At 36.6% G+C, this 15,802-nt stretch overlaps 1 protein-coding gene across 1 annotated transcript in view; it reads left to right on the top strand.

Moving 5' to 3' along the window:
- TMEM131 (transmembrane protein 131) overlaps positions 1-15,802 on the top strand; it is a 243,461-nt gene that overhangs the window by 147,392 nt on the left and 80,267 nt on the right. The window contains exons 9-11 of the mRNA XM_054586120.1: positions 8,548-8,698; positions 8,796-8,852; positions 10,251-10,312. Coding sequence (XP_054442095.1) covers positions 8,548-8,698; positions 8,796-8,852; positions 10,251-10,312 — 270 coding nt within the window. The remainder of the gene's footprint in view (positions 1-8,547; positions 8,699-8,795; positions 8,853-10,250; positions 10,313-15,802) is intronic.

Below are 15,802 nucleotides of genomic sequence, written 5' to 3'. Positions count from 1 at the left end.
GGTTGGATCTCTGGTAGGAAGCACATGTGCAGGTCATGTTTTCCATATATTCACCTACCCTATATCTTTTGACTAGAGCATTAATCCATTTCCTTTTAAGGTTATTATTGATAGGTACTTATTCATTGCCATTTTACCCTCTTTGTGCCTGTGTTCCTCTCTCTCTCTCTCTCTCTCACTCTTTTTCTTCATCTTCTCAAAGCAGTCCCTTTAGCATATCTTGCAGTGCTGGTTTGGTGGAGGTGTATTCTTTTAGCCTTCTTCAATTCCTTATTTCACCTTGCATTTTAAATGAGAGCCTTGCTGGTTATAGTAGTCTTGGTTGCAGGCCTTTGTTTTTCATTACTTGGAATATTTCTTGCTATTCTCTTCTGGCTTGTAGTGTTTCTGTTAAGCTCAGCTGCTAGCCTTATCAAAGCTGCCTTTTATGTCACGTCCTTTTTCTCCCTTGCTGCCTTTAAGATTCTCTTTGTCTTTGAATTTTGCCATTTTTAATTATGATGATCTTTGAGCGGACCATTTAGGGTTCATCTTTCTTAGGACCATCTGTGCTTCCTGAAATTGTGTGAAGTTTTCATTCATCAAATTAGGGAAGTTTGCCATCAACGCTTTTTGAATCAGGCTTCTGTCCCTTCCTCCTCTTCTCCTTCTGGTATTCCTGTTATACAAATGTTACATTTCATGTTATACCGATGTTACATTCCATGTTGTCCTGTAGTCCCTTAACCCATCTGTGGGTTTGGGTTTGTGTGTGTGTGTGTGTGTCTTTTTTCCTGTTCTTGCTCTTTTTGGGCGCTTTTTGCTACCTTGTCCTCCTGCTCACTGATTCAATCCTCTGCTTCATCTAGCCTGCTTTTGATTCCTTCTACTGTATTCTTCAATTCAGAAATTATATTCTTCATTCCTTCTTGGCTCTTGTTGATAGTTTCTATATCCTTTTTCATGCTGATATAGTTTGCAGTAAGTTCCTTGTAGCTTCCCTAAGTTGTTTGTTATTCTCAATGAACTCATTGAGCTTCCTTAAAAGCAGTGTTTTGAACTCAGTATCTGATGGTTTACTTGCCTATATTTCATTCAGCACTCTTTCTGAGGATTCTTCCTTTCCTTTCAATCAGAGATTCTTTATCTACACATTTTAGAAGAGGCTCTTCTTGTTTGCTTCTGTTTCTTAAATTGATCTGCTTTGACTCCCTCTTTGTGGTGTGAATTTTTATGATAGGAGATCTGTGTAATTCAGTGGTGCAGTCTCCTTGATCTCCTGAACTTGATACTTTTGGCAGGCCTTTTATGCCTCTATGTTGGCACTCTGGATGTAATTGGGTTTTGATTGTTTTTCAGTCATTCTTTGGTGGGTCCTTCCCTCCACCTGGTTGACTGAGAGTCACTCTGCCCACCACTTCTTGTATGATGTTGTGCAGGTATTGCCAGAACAAAACCACAAAGCGCAGGAAACAAACCCATAACCACAAAAATAACTTCCACCCGCAGTCCCACTATTAACAGCAAATGAACCAATATTAATAGGGATGTAACGAGGTTAAGACTACTAGTAGAAGGGAAAGTAAATATGAGGTGACCCGCTAATTAAATTAGGTGAGAGAGAAAGTGAAAGGATAATGAAGTAAATAATAAAAAAATAGGAACCAAATTGGAGAAAAAGCTCCACCAGAGCACTATCAACAACAAATGTGCTAAAAGTAATATAGGTGGGTTGGGTGTTAGAGGGAAAAAGGACACCAAAAAAAACCTTAAGAGATGTCTAGAGGCAAGGGAAATGATTTTGAGATGATAGAGGAAAAGGGAATACTAAGAGTGAGGAATGAAAACCCGGATAAGACAAGGAAAAATTAAAACTTGAGACAAAAATAAAACCAAAAAATAAAAAGGAGGGGCAGGATGAAAGAGAAAAAAAGAAAACAGGCTGAGGCAGGGAAAAATTAAAATTTGAGACAAAGAGTAGGAGAGGGGAACAGTAAAATTTGAGATTTGAAATACAGAAATAATGAAGATCTAGAGATAGAATTGAAAAAAAGCAACAACAACTACCATATCCACATCTAATGAGCAACAGTTACTGAAAGTAAGTGTGTATGTGGGTATTTTTAAGACTGGGAAAAAGAATATGAGGTGACCATTTACAAGAAAATTGATTTGAGGGGCTGGAGCGGGGAGAAAGAGCAAGAATGAGGAATAGAAACAAGTGGTAGCAAGAAAGAAAATGAAATTTAAAATGAAAATAATAAGAGGAAAGAAGAAAGTAAAATGGGGCAAGAGAAGGGAGGAGCAAAATATGTGAACTGAAATAAATTATAATATAAAGTCCAGTGACTTCAAATGCACAAACATGAAGGACAAGAAATGAATGCTAAAAATCTCTGCAGGAGAGGTGACTAGATTAACAGCTGCCAGAGACGGCCACAGACAGTGGATTCCTGGAAGTCTCGAATAGACTGTCTATCATCAAGACAGAGTCAGCATCTAACATCATTAGAGGCAGACTCAAAAAGAAAAAAAACAGCGGTCTCCTACCATAGACCTTCACCCCTCAAAGTCAGGAAATCAAGACAGATCAATTTAAGAAGCAGAAGCAAAAAAGATACTCTAACAAACTGTGGTAAGACAAAGAAACAATCAACAAATGAAGGGAAAAGAGGAATCCGCAGAAAGAGAACTAAATGAAATAGAGGCAAGTAAACTGTCAGATATTGAATTCCAAACAACTTTTAAAAGGAAGCTCAATGAACCCAGTGAACTCAGAGAGAATTACCAAAAACTACAGGGAAACTACGAGGAACTTACTGCAAACAATATCAATATGAAAAGGACATAGAAACTATCAAGAAGACGCAAGAGGAAATGAAGAATACAATTTCTCAATTGAAGAACACAGTAGAAGGAATCAAAAGCAGGCTAGATGAAGCAGAGGAACGAATCAGAGGAATGAATCACCAAGCTAGATAACAAGGTAGGAAAAAAAAAAAAAAGAAAAAGCAAGAAAATGAAAAAAGACTCATAAAGAATTAAGAGGTGTTCAGGGAAATGCAGAACAACCTGAAATGTAATAATATCCGTATAATAGGGATACCAAAAGGAGAAGAGGAGCAAGGGATAGAGAACCTGTCTGAAATAGTCACGATGGAAAACTTCCCTAATTGGAGGAGAGAAAAAGTCACACAAGTCCAGGAAGCACAGAGGGTCCTATTCAAGAGGAAACTAATGAGGCCCACTCCAAGACACATCATCATCAAAATGGCAAATATCAAAGACAAAGAGAGAATTCTAAAGGCAGCAAGGGAGAAAGAGGTAGTAACATATAAGGGAGCCCCAGTATGGCTAGCAGCTGACTTCTCCACAGAAACACTACAAGCCAGAAGGGACTGGCAAGAAATATTCCATGTAATGAAAAGCAGAGGCCTGCTAACAACACTGCTCCACCCAGCAAGGCACTCAGTTAAAACAGAAGGTGAAATAAGGGCTTTTCCTGACAAAAGAAGGCTAAAAAGAATACACCTCTGCCAAACCAGTATTGCAAAATATGCTAAAGGGACTGCTTTAAGAAGATGAAGAAAAAGAATCTATGAATACCCAGTTCCTTTCACAGTCACCAATACTTGGTATTACCAATGTTTTTAATACTTACTAATCTGATTGTGACAATGGTGTGTTATTTTAATTGTTCCTTTATTATTTGTTGAAATGAAACCTGTATTTGTATATTTTTTGCCTATTTCTATTATTTTTAGGAAGCTTTAAATGACTTTTTGGTATTCTTAATCCATTTTTTGTTTAAATGTTTGTAGAATTGTTACCCTAAAAAAACAACAAATGAGAAAACTATTAACCTATTTTTAGATGTGTCGCAAATACTTTCCTATTCTATTACTTGTCGTTTAACTTTATGTATATTACTACATAGTCGTAAATGTTTGATATAGTCATATTGTCAATATTTTACTTTGTGGCTTCTAGGTTTGAGTATATTACTTCTAGGTAAGAAAAATGTTATTTTGTATTTTCTCCTAAAACTCCTTAGATTTTACATATTGATTTTTAACTCATCTGAATATGTTTTGTATAATTTGTGAAATCAGGCTTTATATTTGTTTTATTTCAAGTAATAGTGGACCGTGCACCTTATTTGTTGAATAGGCCTTATTTTCCCCATTGATCTGAAATATCAATTTAATCATATATTCCATTGTTAGACAGATATATACATTTGTTTCTAGAATGCTCATTTTATTTCATTGATCTACTTGATTATTTCTGAGCTGGTGTCATGTTTTAATTGGAGAGACTTTTTAATGGATTTAAATTTTTTAATATTTTATAATGGATTTTGACATTTAAAAAATAAATAAAATGAATCTGCACTTTGAAAGAAAGAAAAGAAAAAAGAAAAGAAAGGACTCCTACCTTCTGCGACATCATGGATGGAACTGGAGAATATTATGCTAAGTGAAATAAGCCAGTCAGTGAAAGACAAATACCATATGATCTCACCTATAAGTGGAATCTATTCAACAAAATAAACTGACGAACAAAATAAACCACAGGCAAGGAAATATGGAGCAGACTGAAAGTGACCAGGGGAGATGGGGAAGGAGGACAATGGTGAAAAGGTGAAGGGACTAAACAAAAGACATGTATGAATGAACCATGGATGTGGACAAGAGAGTGGGAATTGACTGTGTGAGAAGTGGGTGGAATGGGATGGGTGGAGGAGGGCAATGGGGGAAAAATTGAGACAACTGTAATAGAATAAACATGACTTAAAAATAAAATTTTAAAAAGAAGAACAGTCAAATAAATTGTCAAGATTTGTATATGTAAATTAATTTCAAGTTATAGCCACAAAATTTATTTTATATTTCCCATCCTTTTTTTTTAATTTACGTATCTGACGTGGCTATGATAACAAAATTATATTCCTGTGAGGATGTTACATGTGAAATCCCTCTGTAGAAGAAAAGAAATACTTGAATTGTCTTTGATTTGAATGTTCAACAAGTATTTTTCCACAGTGAACATCTCAATTTTCAGTTTTGAGATTTTATTTTGCTAAGGCAAAATGGAGTTCTAAACTTGATTAGAATGTGTTTGTGAGCTCCTGTGGGGAACAGAATAAAGATATCTGCAGGAAAATAACAATTGAGAACCTTTTTTTAAAAAATTCTATGCAGGAGAGAAAATATCGCAAATCATGGAGAAGACCATAGTGGATTTTGTCTTTGTAGTATCTAGTATTTACCACTGTTTTTTTCCTTTCTGGATCCACCTCTGGTGATGTCAGAGAGTGTCCCAGCCTGGCCTTAGGCAGCCTATTCGAGACCACCAGTCATCCACAGTCTATGGCTGACCTCTTCAGTTGTAAATCTAGTCACTCTGCACTCAGCAGTCAGGCTTAAGCACCACAGAGCGGAGCAGAATCTCTCCTCGAGGCGGGGCTATTTCTTCCCCTCAGTCTGCTGCTACTGGGAGGGGAGTGGTCTGCCTGAGCAGGATGGTTGCTGCAGTGTTTGGGATGACTCAGCAGTAAGATCCCGGCAGCTACTCTCTCAGTTCTCTCTCCAAAGCTTCCATCCCCAGTCTCTCTTCAAGCATCTCTAGTCCATTCTTTGTCCCCCTTTTGCCAGATCACAGGGTAAGTGGCTGCAGAAGAAAATTTTCGTGTTCTCCCTTTAATCAGCTCTTTGTGTCTCCTGCAGTCAGTCCCTGGCAGAGAGCAACCCTGCCGCTTTTCACAGCTGGATGTTATCTGTGTACTTTTTGGGCCCTGGTAGTCTAGGGATTCCAGCTTATGGTTTAGACCCCAGTCTTCTCAGGGGAATACAACTGGCTGCTTAAATATTCCTCTGGAACTTCAGCTGTCACCTGTGGGCACCCAGCCAGCCCTCTCATGTCTCCACCGCACTCCTTACCAGTCAGATTGTGCTGAAGCTCTTTCTTCCATCTGTCCACAGTTATAAGGCTTCTCTCTCACTATTGTTCAGTTGTTTGTTCCGGGTGATTTCTTCTTAATTTAGTTACAATTCCAGATTGGTCCTCTGAGGAAGTTGGTGTATCTTTTCACTCATTCCTCCGCCATCTTGGATCTCCCATCTTCAAACTTATATGATCCTAAGATTTTTTTGTTTTTTAAACCCTGTGAGAAGGATCCATTCAATTTTTGAAAGTATATAATTGGACATTCCGATTTACAGTCCGTGTTTACTGAGGAAACATAGCCAAGCCCTTTTGAGACCTTAGAAGTTTTTAACTTCTTAGGTGTTCTGTGTCCACCTTTATTGTTGAATATTAACAATAGTTTGTATCAGTGCATAGAAAACCACTTTTTCTTAGAGAATACTACCAAATATTAACCAAATTAATGAATATGTAGTAACTACCTTATTTGCAAAGGTTCCTACCATAGGAGAGTTTTGAGGGGTTTTTAATGTTGTCTGCCATGCTTTAATGAAAGAGGGAAAAGACATACTAAATGCAGTTCTTATACCAAGGTCACTCACATTATTGATAACACACTGTGTACCACTATGAATGAGCTCTGAAGATCAACTTTTCTTTATGAATTGTGCTCTTAAACACACATTGCCTCTTGATTCTGTCTTCTGAATTCTGACCAGTCTCAAATAGGGAAAGGATATATAGGGCATTTTTAGGATGTTGACTTAAACGTTTAGACACAAATTTGTCAGCATTTGGCTAACTGTTAAGATACAGAAACACACTATCAGGTAGAAATACATAATGTGTAGGTGGTCCATTTGTACCCTTTCACAAAAATGTTTTACCTTGTAATTATTATTTGAAAAGCCTTTTGGAGAAATAGTGTCTAAAACAATACCTCAGAAAATTAACTATAAGCTATTAAATTTGTATTTAATTCTAGATAGAAGAACTAAGAATTTACTATCAAATATAATTGGTACATAATAAACAAATATGAGAGAATTCAAGTTTCTGCTTAGTTAAGAATTATTGAATTGTAGCAGAGATGGCATAATGTTTTAATAAAACCCACAGGGTTAAAGGAAAGCTATAGTGACTCCTACTCCTACAAATCTAGAGAGAAAAAAGTCAGTTGGCCTTGACTTCACCTCCCACCCTATTTCAGTATGTGAGAAAACCCAGAGACCAAGTTAGATCCCAAATACGAGTAATTTATGAGTGGATGGTCCCTCTCTAGGGGGCCTAGGAATGTTTCAGTCACCTCCTATAGTTTTTAAAACTAAAAAGTTGAGAGTAAAGGTAAGTGAAAAACAGCAAAATCTAAAACACAGGTATTTCCTAAAAAGACCAAAAAAATGTGCACAGAGAAACTCTGGTCATCCCAAGGAAGCCAGATTGTTCTAAAACTAGGAAAAGAATTACACTTCAAAAAGTAGCCTTTTTTTTTTTTTTTTTTTTTTTTAAATGAATCTTCCTTCTAGTGTATGTGTGAGTGTTCTCCCATTACAGGCCTAGAAACTGCAACAATCTTCCGTGTCTGAAGCCTTCCTGACCCACAGTTGATAAACTGCAGATTTGCTTGGGAAGCTTTTTTTTCTGTTAGGTTTTAAATGAAAGGAGTGCACAGTTTAAACTCTCTTGGTTATAATTTTCTGTCGGTTAGACAATTTCAGGACTGAATTATACAAGGTCTGTCTAGAAGGTATCCAGCCATGTAATAATTAGAGACATTTATTGAAGATACACAAAACATTGTACATAGGACAAGGACACCTCAGTCCCTTTCAAAGTAGGCACCTTACACAGTTCTCCCAATTGCCATCAGCTTCCCTGTCATACTGATGGTCTGAAATCTCTTCCTTTTCAAAGGTGATTTTAGTTTTGTGAAAAGCCAGAAGTCACAGGGGACCAAGTCTGGGCTTAGGGGCGCTGAGTCACCTGGGTGATTTTGATGTGTCAAAAAAAACTTTGCACCAGAAGCAATGCATGAGTGCACACGTTGTCATGATGAAGCTGCCAGTCACCAGTTGCCCATAACTGCAGCCTTCTGAATCATACAGATAATTTCCCTAGAGGAATGTTCATGCTTAATGCAAAATTTAATGCAGATTCCTTGCTCTGCTCATTCATTTTAAATGCGACGGCCACACAGTACGTGTGCTCACTCAAGGGCGTATACCACCCCCCTGAGTAGTACAGAGTAGTCATCATTATTCACACTTGCACATTCCAGTCCACTCTCCTCGGCTGCCCGGTTACATGGATGTCACACAAACCATTTTTGTTAACAATGGCTGGACTTTTTCTGAACAGACCTCGTAAACCTAAGCACCACCAATACATCAAAGAACAACTGATTTTATAGATCAATTCTACCTTTAATGATGGCTTTGCAAGTGGCAGTGCACATATTTCACATTTTAACATCCTGCAGAATTAGAATATGTGTTACAGTGGAATATATTTGTTAATGTATTTTTTTCTTAATATATAAAATAATTAGGTATCTTTCGGTCGATGTCACCTTATTCAATAAACTGATGGTTTTGCAACATTACAAAAGCTATGCTACATTATGGTCTGTTAACTTGTCAGGAAATTCCTCCTTATGAAACCAAGGGAGTGATGAGAGCCAGTTTTTCCTCCAGAGAAGCAGATAACCACACAGCCTTCATAAGAATAAAGACAAATGCTTCAGACAGTACAGAGTTTATCATTCTTCCTGTTGAGGTTGAAGTTACAACAGGTGAGTGGAAAACTGAAGGCACTGTCAGTTTGTTTGGTTTTCATTGAACTTTCTCTGGCAAAGTGAAATATAATTGTTTACTTTTCTTTTCTCCAAGCCCCTGGAATTTATTCCTCAACAGAAATGTTAGATTTTGGTACCCTGCGAACACAAGGTAAGAAAAGAGACAATGTCTTTATGGATCTTTTAAAAAAAAAAGAAAGAAAGAAAATCTCTGTTCAGTACTAAATGGTTCTGCTTTACTCCTTTGTAATTCACCTTTGTGAGTTCCTCCTAGTGTGTTATCTGATTTTGTAGAAATCTCCTTTTGGGAACTGAGAACCCTTTCAAGGCCATGGGATAACTTAAGTAAAGTCTTGCAAATGGAAGTTGAGGCACAAAGTAGTTTCTCAGTTTTGTAATCTAGTTCCTCCCTACTTCTGGATTTTTATTTAGATATTGATTATTCAATTGCATCATAATGATATGATGTTAGAAATTTGTCCCAGGTGGTCAGAGAAAGAATTCAAATTTTATTTTATTTTTTAATTAATTTATTTTTTTTCCAAATACATTTGTCTCTGCCTTCCCCCCACCACATTCCCTTGGCCCCTCCCCCACTCCCTCCTTCAATCCTTCCCCCTTTGGTTTTGTCCATGAGTCCTTGCTATATGTTCCTTGACTTTAAACCTACAGAGACAAGAGGGAAGGAGGGAGGGGTGGGTGGGGGGAAAGGAAGGGAAGGGGAAAGAATTCAAATTTTAAATTGAAAACAATCAAGGATTTATTAAGGAAAAAGTGACAATGTAGTTAACCATTGAACAATGTGGGTTTGAACTGAATGAGTCTATTTCTATGTGGATTTTTTTCAATAAGTATACATACAGTTGGCCTCTGTATCCCAGGTTTCACATCCATGCTTCGACCAACCAGGGATCAAAACCTGTATTTTCTGTCTGTTTTTGGGAATCTGTGGATGTGGAAGGCTGACTGCATTGTTCTATACCTTTTTATATAAGAAACTTGAGCATCCATGGATTTTGATCCTGGAACCAACCCCCTTTAGATACCAAGGGATTGTAGTTAAATTTTTGGAGAATCAGAAGTTATACATGAATTTTCAACTATGTGAGGATCAGTACCCCTAATCCTTGTGTTGCTTAAGAGTCAACTGTACTGGTAATTTGGGATGTCTGTGGGCCATATGTAATTAAAATTTTGTTATTTGATAGTGAAGACCCATATTTGAATGTTTGATTCAGTTTTAATATAATTTCACATTTCTAATTTGCTTCACTGTACTTTGCTGGAAAACTAAAAGTTTTAATGTCAAGTTTACTAAAAATTTCTTGTTTTATTTTGGCCTAATTGTTTAGGTGGGGGGTAGTTCTTATAACACACAATGTCCTTATGAATAAGGTGATTCCTGCCTAATATTTCTTTTTATTAATGTGATGGTCATTTTATTTCACATTCTAAAATAGATTCAATCTGATATCTAAGAAGATAAAAGATTCTAACTTGCTATAAAATACACCTTGTTAAGAAATATTTCTTTTTTCAATTTTAACAGATCTACCAAAAGTTTTAAATCTTCATTTATTAAATTCAGGAACAAAAGATGTACCAATAACAGTAAGTTTTTACTTATCTTTTCCTAATTTATATATTCTTTATTATTAAACTTATTACAAAGTTAAAAATAATTAAATTCTTGCTCTAAAGGCATTTTGTTTTGTGGGGACCTGGTGAACCGTGGTACTAAGTATAATGTGAGAAACCTATTCTGCTTTAACCACCAAATTTTAAGGATGAAAGGGAAAGTAGGTGATCTTTTCCAACTTAAGTTTGAACTGAAGTTCATGAGGTTCATATTTAGGCAGAATAATATAAAAGGCCTGTGAAGCCCTGGCCCAGTGGCTCAGTTCGTTGGAGTGTTGTCCTGTATACCAGAAGGTTGCAGGTTTGACCCCCAGTCAGGGTACATTCCTAGGTTATGGGTTTGATCCTAGGTTGGGACATGTACGGGAGGAAACCAATTGATGTTTCTCTCTCATCCTCCTTCCCTCTCCTTCCCTTTCTCTCACTCTAAAAATCAACATATCCTCATGTTAGCATTAATGAATAACCTGTGGATTCTGGTAAATCATAGTATCGGTGTGCCATGTGCAAAGAAAAACAGGTTATAAGGATTCCATCAAGTTTGGTTGTTAGACTTATGTGTATGAGTAAGTAAAAAGAGAGAAAGAAAGATTCAGATGTGTTGGCAAGAGAAATTATGAAGCAAAGAATTAGGGTAGGTAGCAGTAGCATGCTGTTAACATTTGTCATGGATATCCCTTCCAACTGGCAGCTATTACAGTTACCCTAGAAAGCATACCATAAACTAGGGTCCTCCCTTCCCCGCACACATACACTCCAATAACTTTTATGCCTTAGAGTGGAATTAGGGTTCCATTAGATGGTTTTAGGCACAAAAGAAAAATAAAAAAGCAGGGCTGTTTATATTTTGTTTTAGCCACAACCTGGCCTTCTGGTGAGGTCCCAGGACACATCATAGGGAATGATGGAAAAGGAAAACAGTACATTTTTATTAAACCTGTTTCGATGTCAGAAACGTAAATTCAGGAAAATTCTGATAAAATAAGGTACATCAGAGGGCATGAGACTTAAGGGACTTTTGCCCATCAATGGCCAAAGCCAGAGTTTACGACCAGGTGGTGGAGTAGAGACCAAAGAAAGGAGAGTATACAAACCCCAAATGAGGAAGCAAGAAGTTGTCATCCCAGGTAACCACGTTTTAATGCGCAACAGTCTGCTCACTAGAGAGATCACAGCCTGGACAGTGTCCTGCTCTCTGACCTTGTATCTCTTCCTGCTTAGTGGAAGAATTGAGGGTGTGTTAGGGAAGTGTGGCCTGGTGGAGAGTGTCCATTATATACTGAGGGATTGAAATTACCCCACCTGGGGTTCCTGCTCCTCCGGTGTTAGTCAGGCCGAGAGAGACCTGCGATGCCATAGCCAGTGTACGCTGCCATACTTCCCAGGGGGGTCGTCAGGGGCCCAGCATCTTTCCACAGATGACAAGGAACAACTCCTTTGACTTGGCCACCCTGATGCCATTAAAACAAAAACACCAAAAAAATAAGCAGCCCCATTATGTCTCTTGTTCTTAGTTTTTTTCTTAAATAGTAACCTTAGTGTTTATATTTTTATATAATACTCATTTTTAATTTAATGACTTTTTTTAATTCAGTCTTTTGAATAATTATCATCAAAGTCTCTCTGGAATAAAACTATCAGCATATCTTCCAGGTGTGACCTTTTACATAAGAAAATATAACTGAATATTTCTGTTGTACAGTTTCTTTGTAATTCCTATTTTATAGCAGTAATTATATCTTTCAAAAAGTACATAATGCTGATTGTTAATACAATCTTGAGGGGTTAGTGATTGGTTTTGGCTCTTTAATCTGTATTGAAATTTTCATAAGTCTTTGGAAAAATAAGCAAAATAACAATATAAATATTTATAAAACTATTAGTGTGCATATGTTTAAAAAATTTACAAATACCCTTTCTAGAGAAGGACTATTCTGCAATAATGCGCTTGTTTCTTTGACATTAAAATAACAGTCATTTTATGAATAAAGACAGTAGATAGGGGTTTTTTTCATAATTGAATGTGTTGAGAAGTGTTTCCTCCTCTTCTATTTTTTGGGAAGAATTTGTGATGGTTGGTGTTAGTTTTTCTTCAGATGTTTGGTAGAATTCACCAATAAAGCCATCTCGGCCCAGGCTTTTCTTATGGGAAGTTTTAAAATTAATAACTCAGTCTCTTTATTGGCTATAAGTGTATTCAGATTCTATATTCTCTTTTAAAAAATGATTTTATTTATTTATTTTTAGAGAGATGGGGAGGGAGGGAGAAAGAGGAAAGAAACATTAATGTGCCAGAGATACATCAGTTGGTTGCCTCTCTCACAACCCCAGCTGGAGACCTTCCTCACAACCCAGGCATGCGCCCTGACCAGGAGTGGAACCCGTGACCTTTGGTTCGCAGGCCAGTACTCAGTCCACTGAACCGCACCAGCAAGGGCTCTGTTGTTTCTTGAATCAATTCCAGTGCTTATGTTTTTCTAGGATTTTCCATTTTACCTAAGTTATCTAATTTGTTGGCATCCCATTATTCACAGTATTTTTTTATAAAACTTTTCCCCCTATGAAGTAGGTAGTAATGTCTTGTCTTTCGTTCTTGACTTTAGTAATTTGAGTCTTCTATATATTTTTTAAAAGTTTGTTTGTCAATTTTGTCTACCCTTTCAAAGAACCAGCTTTTAGTTGTCATAATTTTTCTACTATTTTTCTTTGACATTAAAATATCTTTTATTTTATGAATAAAGGTAGTAGATATTAAGATATTCTTCTTCCCCTACCACCAAATTGCTCATATTTGCAAAATAAAAGTTAGGAAACTTCTGTTAGACTTCCTTCCACAAGCATAAACACACACACACATTCTAATAATTTTATTTTTATTTTTATTTTTTTGTGTTTTTTTCCGTTACCATTTAGTCCTCGTATACCCCCTTCACTCCCACAATCACCACACTGTGTCCATGTCCATGAGTCCTTTTTCCTTCTTGCTCAATATCTTCACCCCATAACCTCCCTGGCCCCATTAGCCGTCATCCTGCTCTCTATCTATGAGTCCATCTCTATTTTGATTGTTAGTTCAGTTTGTTCATTAGATTCCACATATGGGTGAAATCATATGGTATCTGTCTTTCTCTAACTGGCTTATTTCACTTAGCATAATTTTCTCAAGGGACATCCATACTGTCGCAAAGGGTAAAATTTTCTTCCTTTTTATGGTCGAGTAAGTATTCCATTGTGTAAATGTCCCTTAGTTGTTTATCTACGCATCTACTAATGGACACTTGCACAGCTTCCCTATGTTGGCAATTGTAAATAACGCCGCAATTAACATAGGGGTGCTTATGTTCTTTCAAATTAGTGTTTTGAGTTCCTTTGGATATATTCGCAGAAGTGGAATTGCTGTGTCAAAAGACAAGTCCATTTTTAATTTTTGAGGTATCTACATACTGCTTTCCACAGTGGTGCACCAGTCTGCATTCCCACCAACAGTACAAAAGGGTTCCACTTTCTCCTCATCCTCGCCAGCACTTGCTGTTTGTGGATTTGTTGATGATAGCCACCCTGACAGGTGTGAGATGACATCTCATTGTGATTTTAATTTGTATTTCTCTCATGATTAGTGATGTTGAGCATCTTTTCATATGTCTGTTGGCCATCTGTATGTCCTCTTTAAGAACGTGTCTATTCAGGTCCTTTGGCCATTTTTTAATTGGGCTGTTTGTTTTTTTGATGTTGAGTTTTGTAAGTTCTTTATAAGTTTTGGATATATCAGCAAATATGTTCTCCCATTCTGTGGGTTGTCTTTTTATTTTGTTGATGTTTTTCCTTTGTTGTGCAAAAAGTTTTTAGTTTGATGTAGTCCCGTTTGTTTATTTTTTCTTGTTTTCCTTACCTGGGGAGATACATCTGATAAAATTGCTATAAGCAATGTGCAAGATTTTGCTGTCTATGTTTTCTTCTACAGTTTTTATAGTTTAGGGTCTAACATTTAAGTCTTTAATCCATTTTGGATTTATTCTTGTTTGTGGTTTAAGGTGGTCTAGTTTCATTTTTCTGCACATATCTGTCCAATTTTCCCAACATCATTTATTGAGTAAGCTATCTTTAGCGCGTTGTATGTTCCTGCCTTTTTTGCCAAATATTAATTGACTATAATGGTGTGGCTTTATTTCTAGGCTCTTACTCTTTTCCATTGAGCTATAAGTCTGTTTCTATGCCAGGAGCATGCTGTTTTGATTACTGTGACCTTAGGTATAGTTTCATATTAGGTAGCATGATTCCTATTTTGTTCTTCTTTCTTAGGATCGGTGTTGCTGTATGGGGCCTTTTGTGGTTCCATATAAATTTTTGAAATATTTGTTCTAGTTCTGTGAAGTAAGTCATTGGAATTTTGATAGGAATTTCATTGAATCCATAGATTGCTTTGGGTGGTACAACATTTTAATGATGTCAATTATTCCTATCCATGAACATGGTATGTTCTTCCACTTATTTGTGTCTTCTTCAGTTTCTTCAGTGTCATAATTTTCCAAGTACAGGTACTTTACATCCTTGGTTAGGTTTATTCCTAGGTATTTTATTTTTGAAGCAATTGTGAATGAAATTGCTTTCTTAATTTCCCTTCCTGTTAGTTCATTATTGGCATATAAAAATGCAGCTGATTTCTGGATATTGCTTTTGTATCCTGCTAATTTGGTGAATTCATCATTTTAGTAGTTTCTTGGTAGAATCTTTGGGGTTCTCTATGTACAGTATCACATCATGTCCAAATAATGACAGTTTTACTTTTTTTTTTCCCCAATAAGGATACCTTTTATTTCTTCTTCTTATCTGATTGCTGGCTAGGAGTTCCAGGACTATGTTGAATAAAAGTAGTGAAAGCGGACACCACTGTCTTGTTCCTGACCTTAAGGGAAATACTTTTAATTTTTGCACATAGAGTATGACGTTGGCAGTAGGCCTCTATTATGTTGTGGTATGCTCCTACTTTGCTGAGTGTTTTTATCATAAATGGGTGCTGGATTTTATCAGATGCTTTTTCTGCATCTATCAATATGATCATCTAGTTTTTATCCTTCATTTTCTTTATGTGGTGAATCGCATTTATTGATTTGTGAATATTGCACTACCTTACATCCCTGGGATAAGTCCCACTTGATCATGGCGTGTGATCTTTTTTGATGCATTGTTGTATTTGGTTTGCTAATATTTTGGTGAGGGTTTTAGTGTCTATGTTCATCAGGGATATTGGCCTGTAATTGTCTTTCGTTGTAGTGTCTCTTTCCAGTTTTAAAATTACAATAATTCTGGCCTCATAAAATAAGCTTGAACTTTTTGAAATAGTTTGAGAAGAAAAGATACTAGTTCTTCTCTGAATGTTTGGTAAAATTCACCTGTGAAGCCATCTGGTCCAGCACTTCTGTTTGTTGGGAGTGTTTTGATTGCTGCTTCAATTTCATTAGGCGT

This window comes from Pteronotus mesoamericanus, unplaced genomic scaffold (genome assembly GCF_021234165.1).
Source record: "Pteronotus mesoamericanus isolate MK-2021 breed Mesoamerican mustached bat unplaced genomic scaffold, CSHL_Meso_final contig_121, whole genome shotgun sequence".
NCBI classification, from domain to species: Eukaryota; Metazoa; Chordata; class Mammalia; order Chiroptera; family Mormoopidae; genus Pteronotus; species Pteronotus mesoamericanus.
Note: the sequence above shows the minus strand (reverse complement) of the source record. Positions and strands in the feature narration are given on the sequence as shown.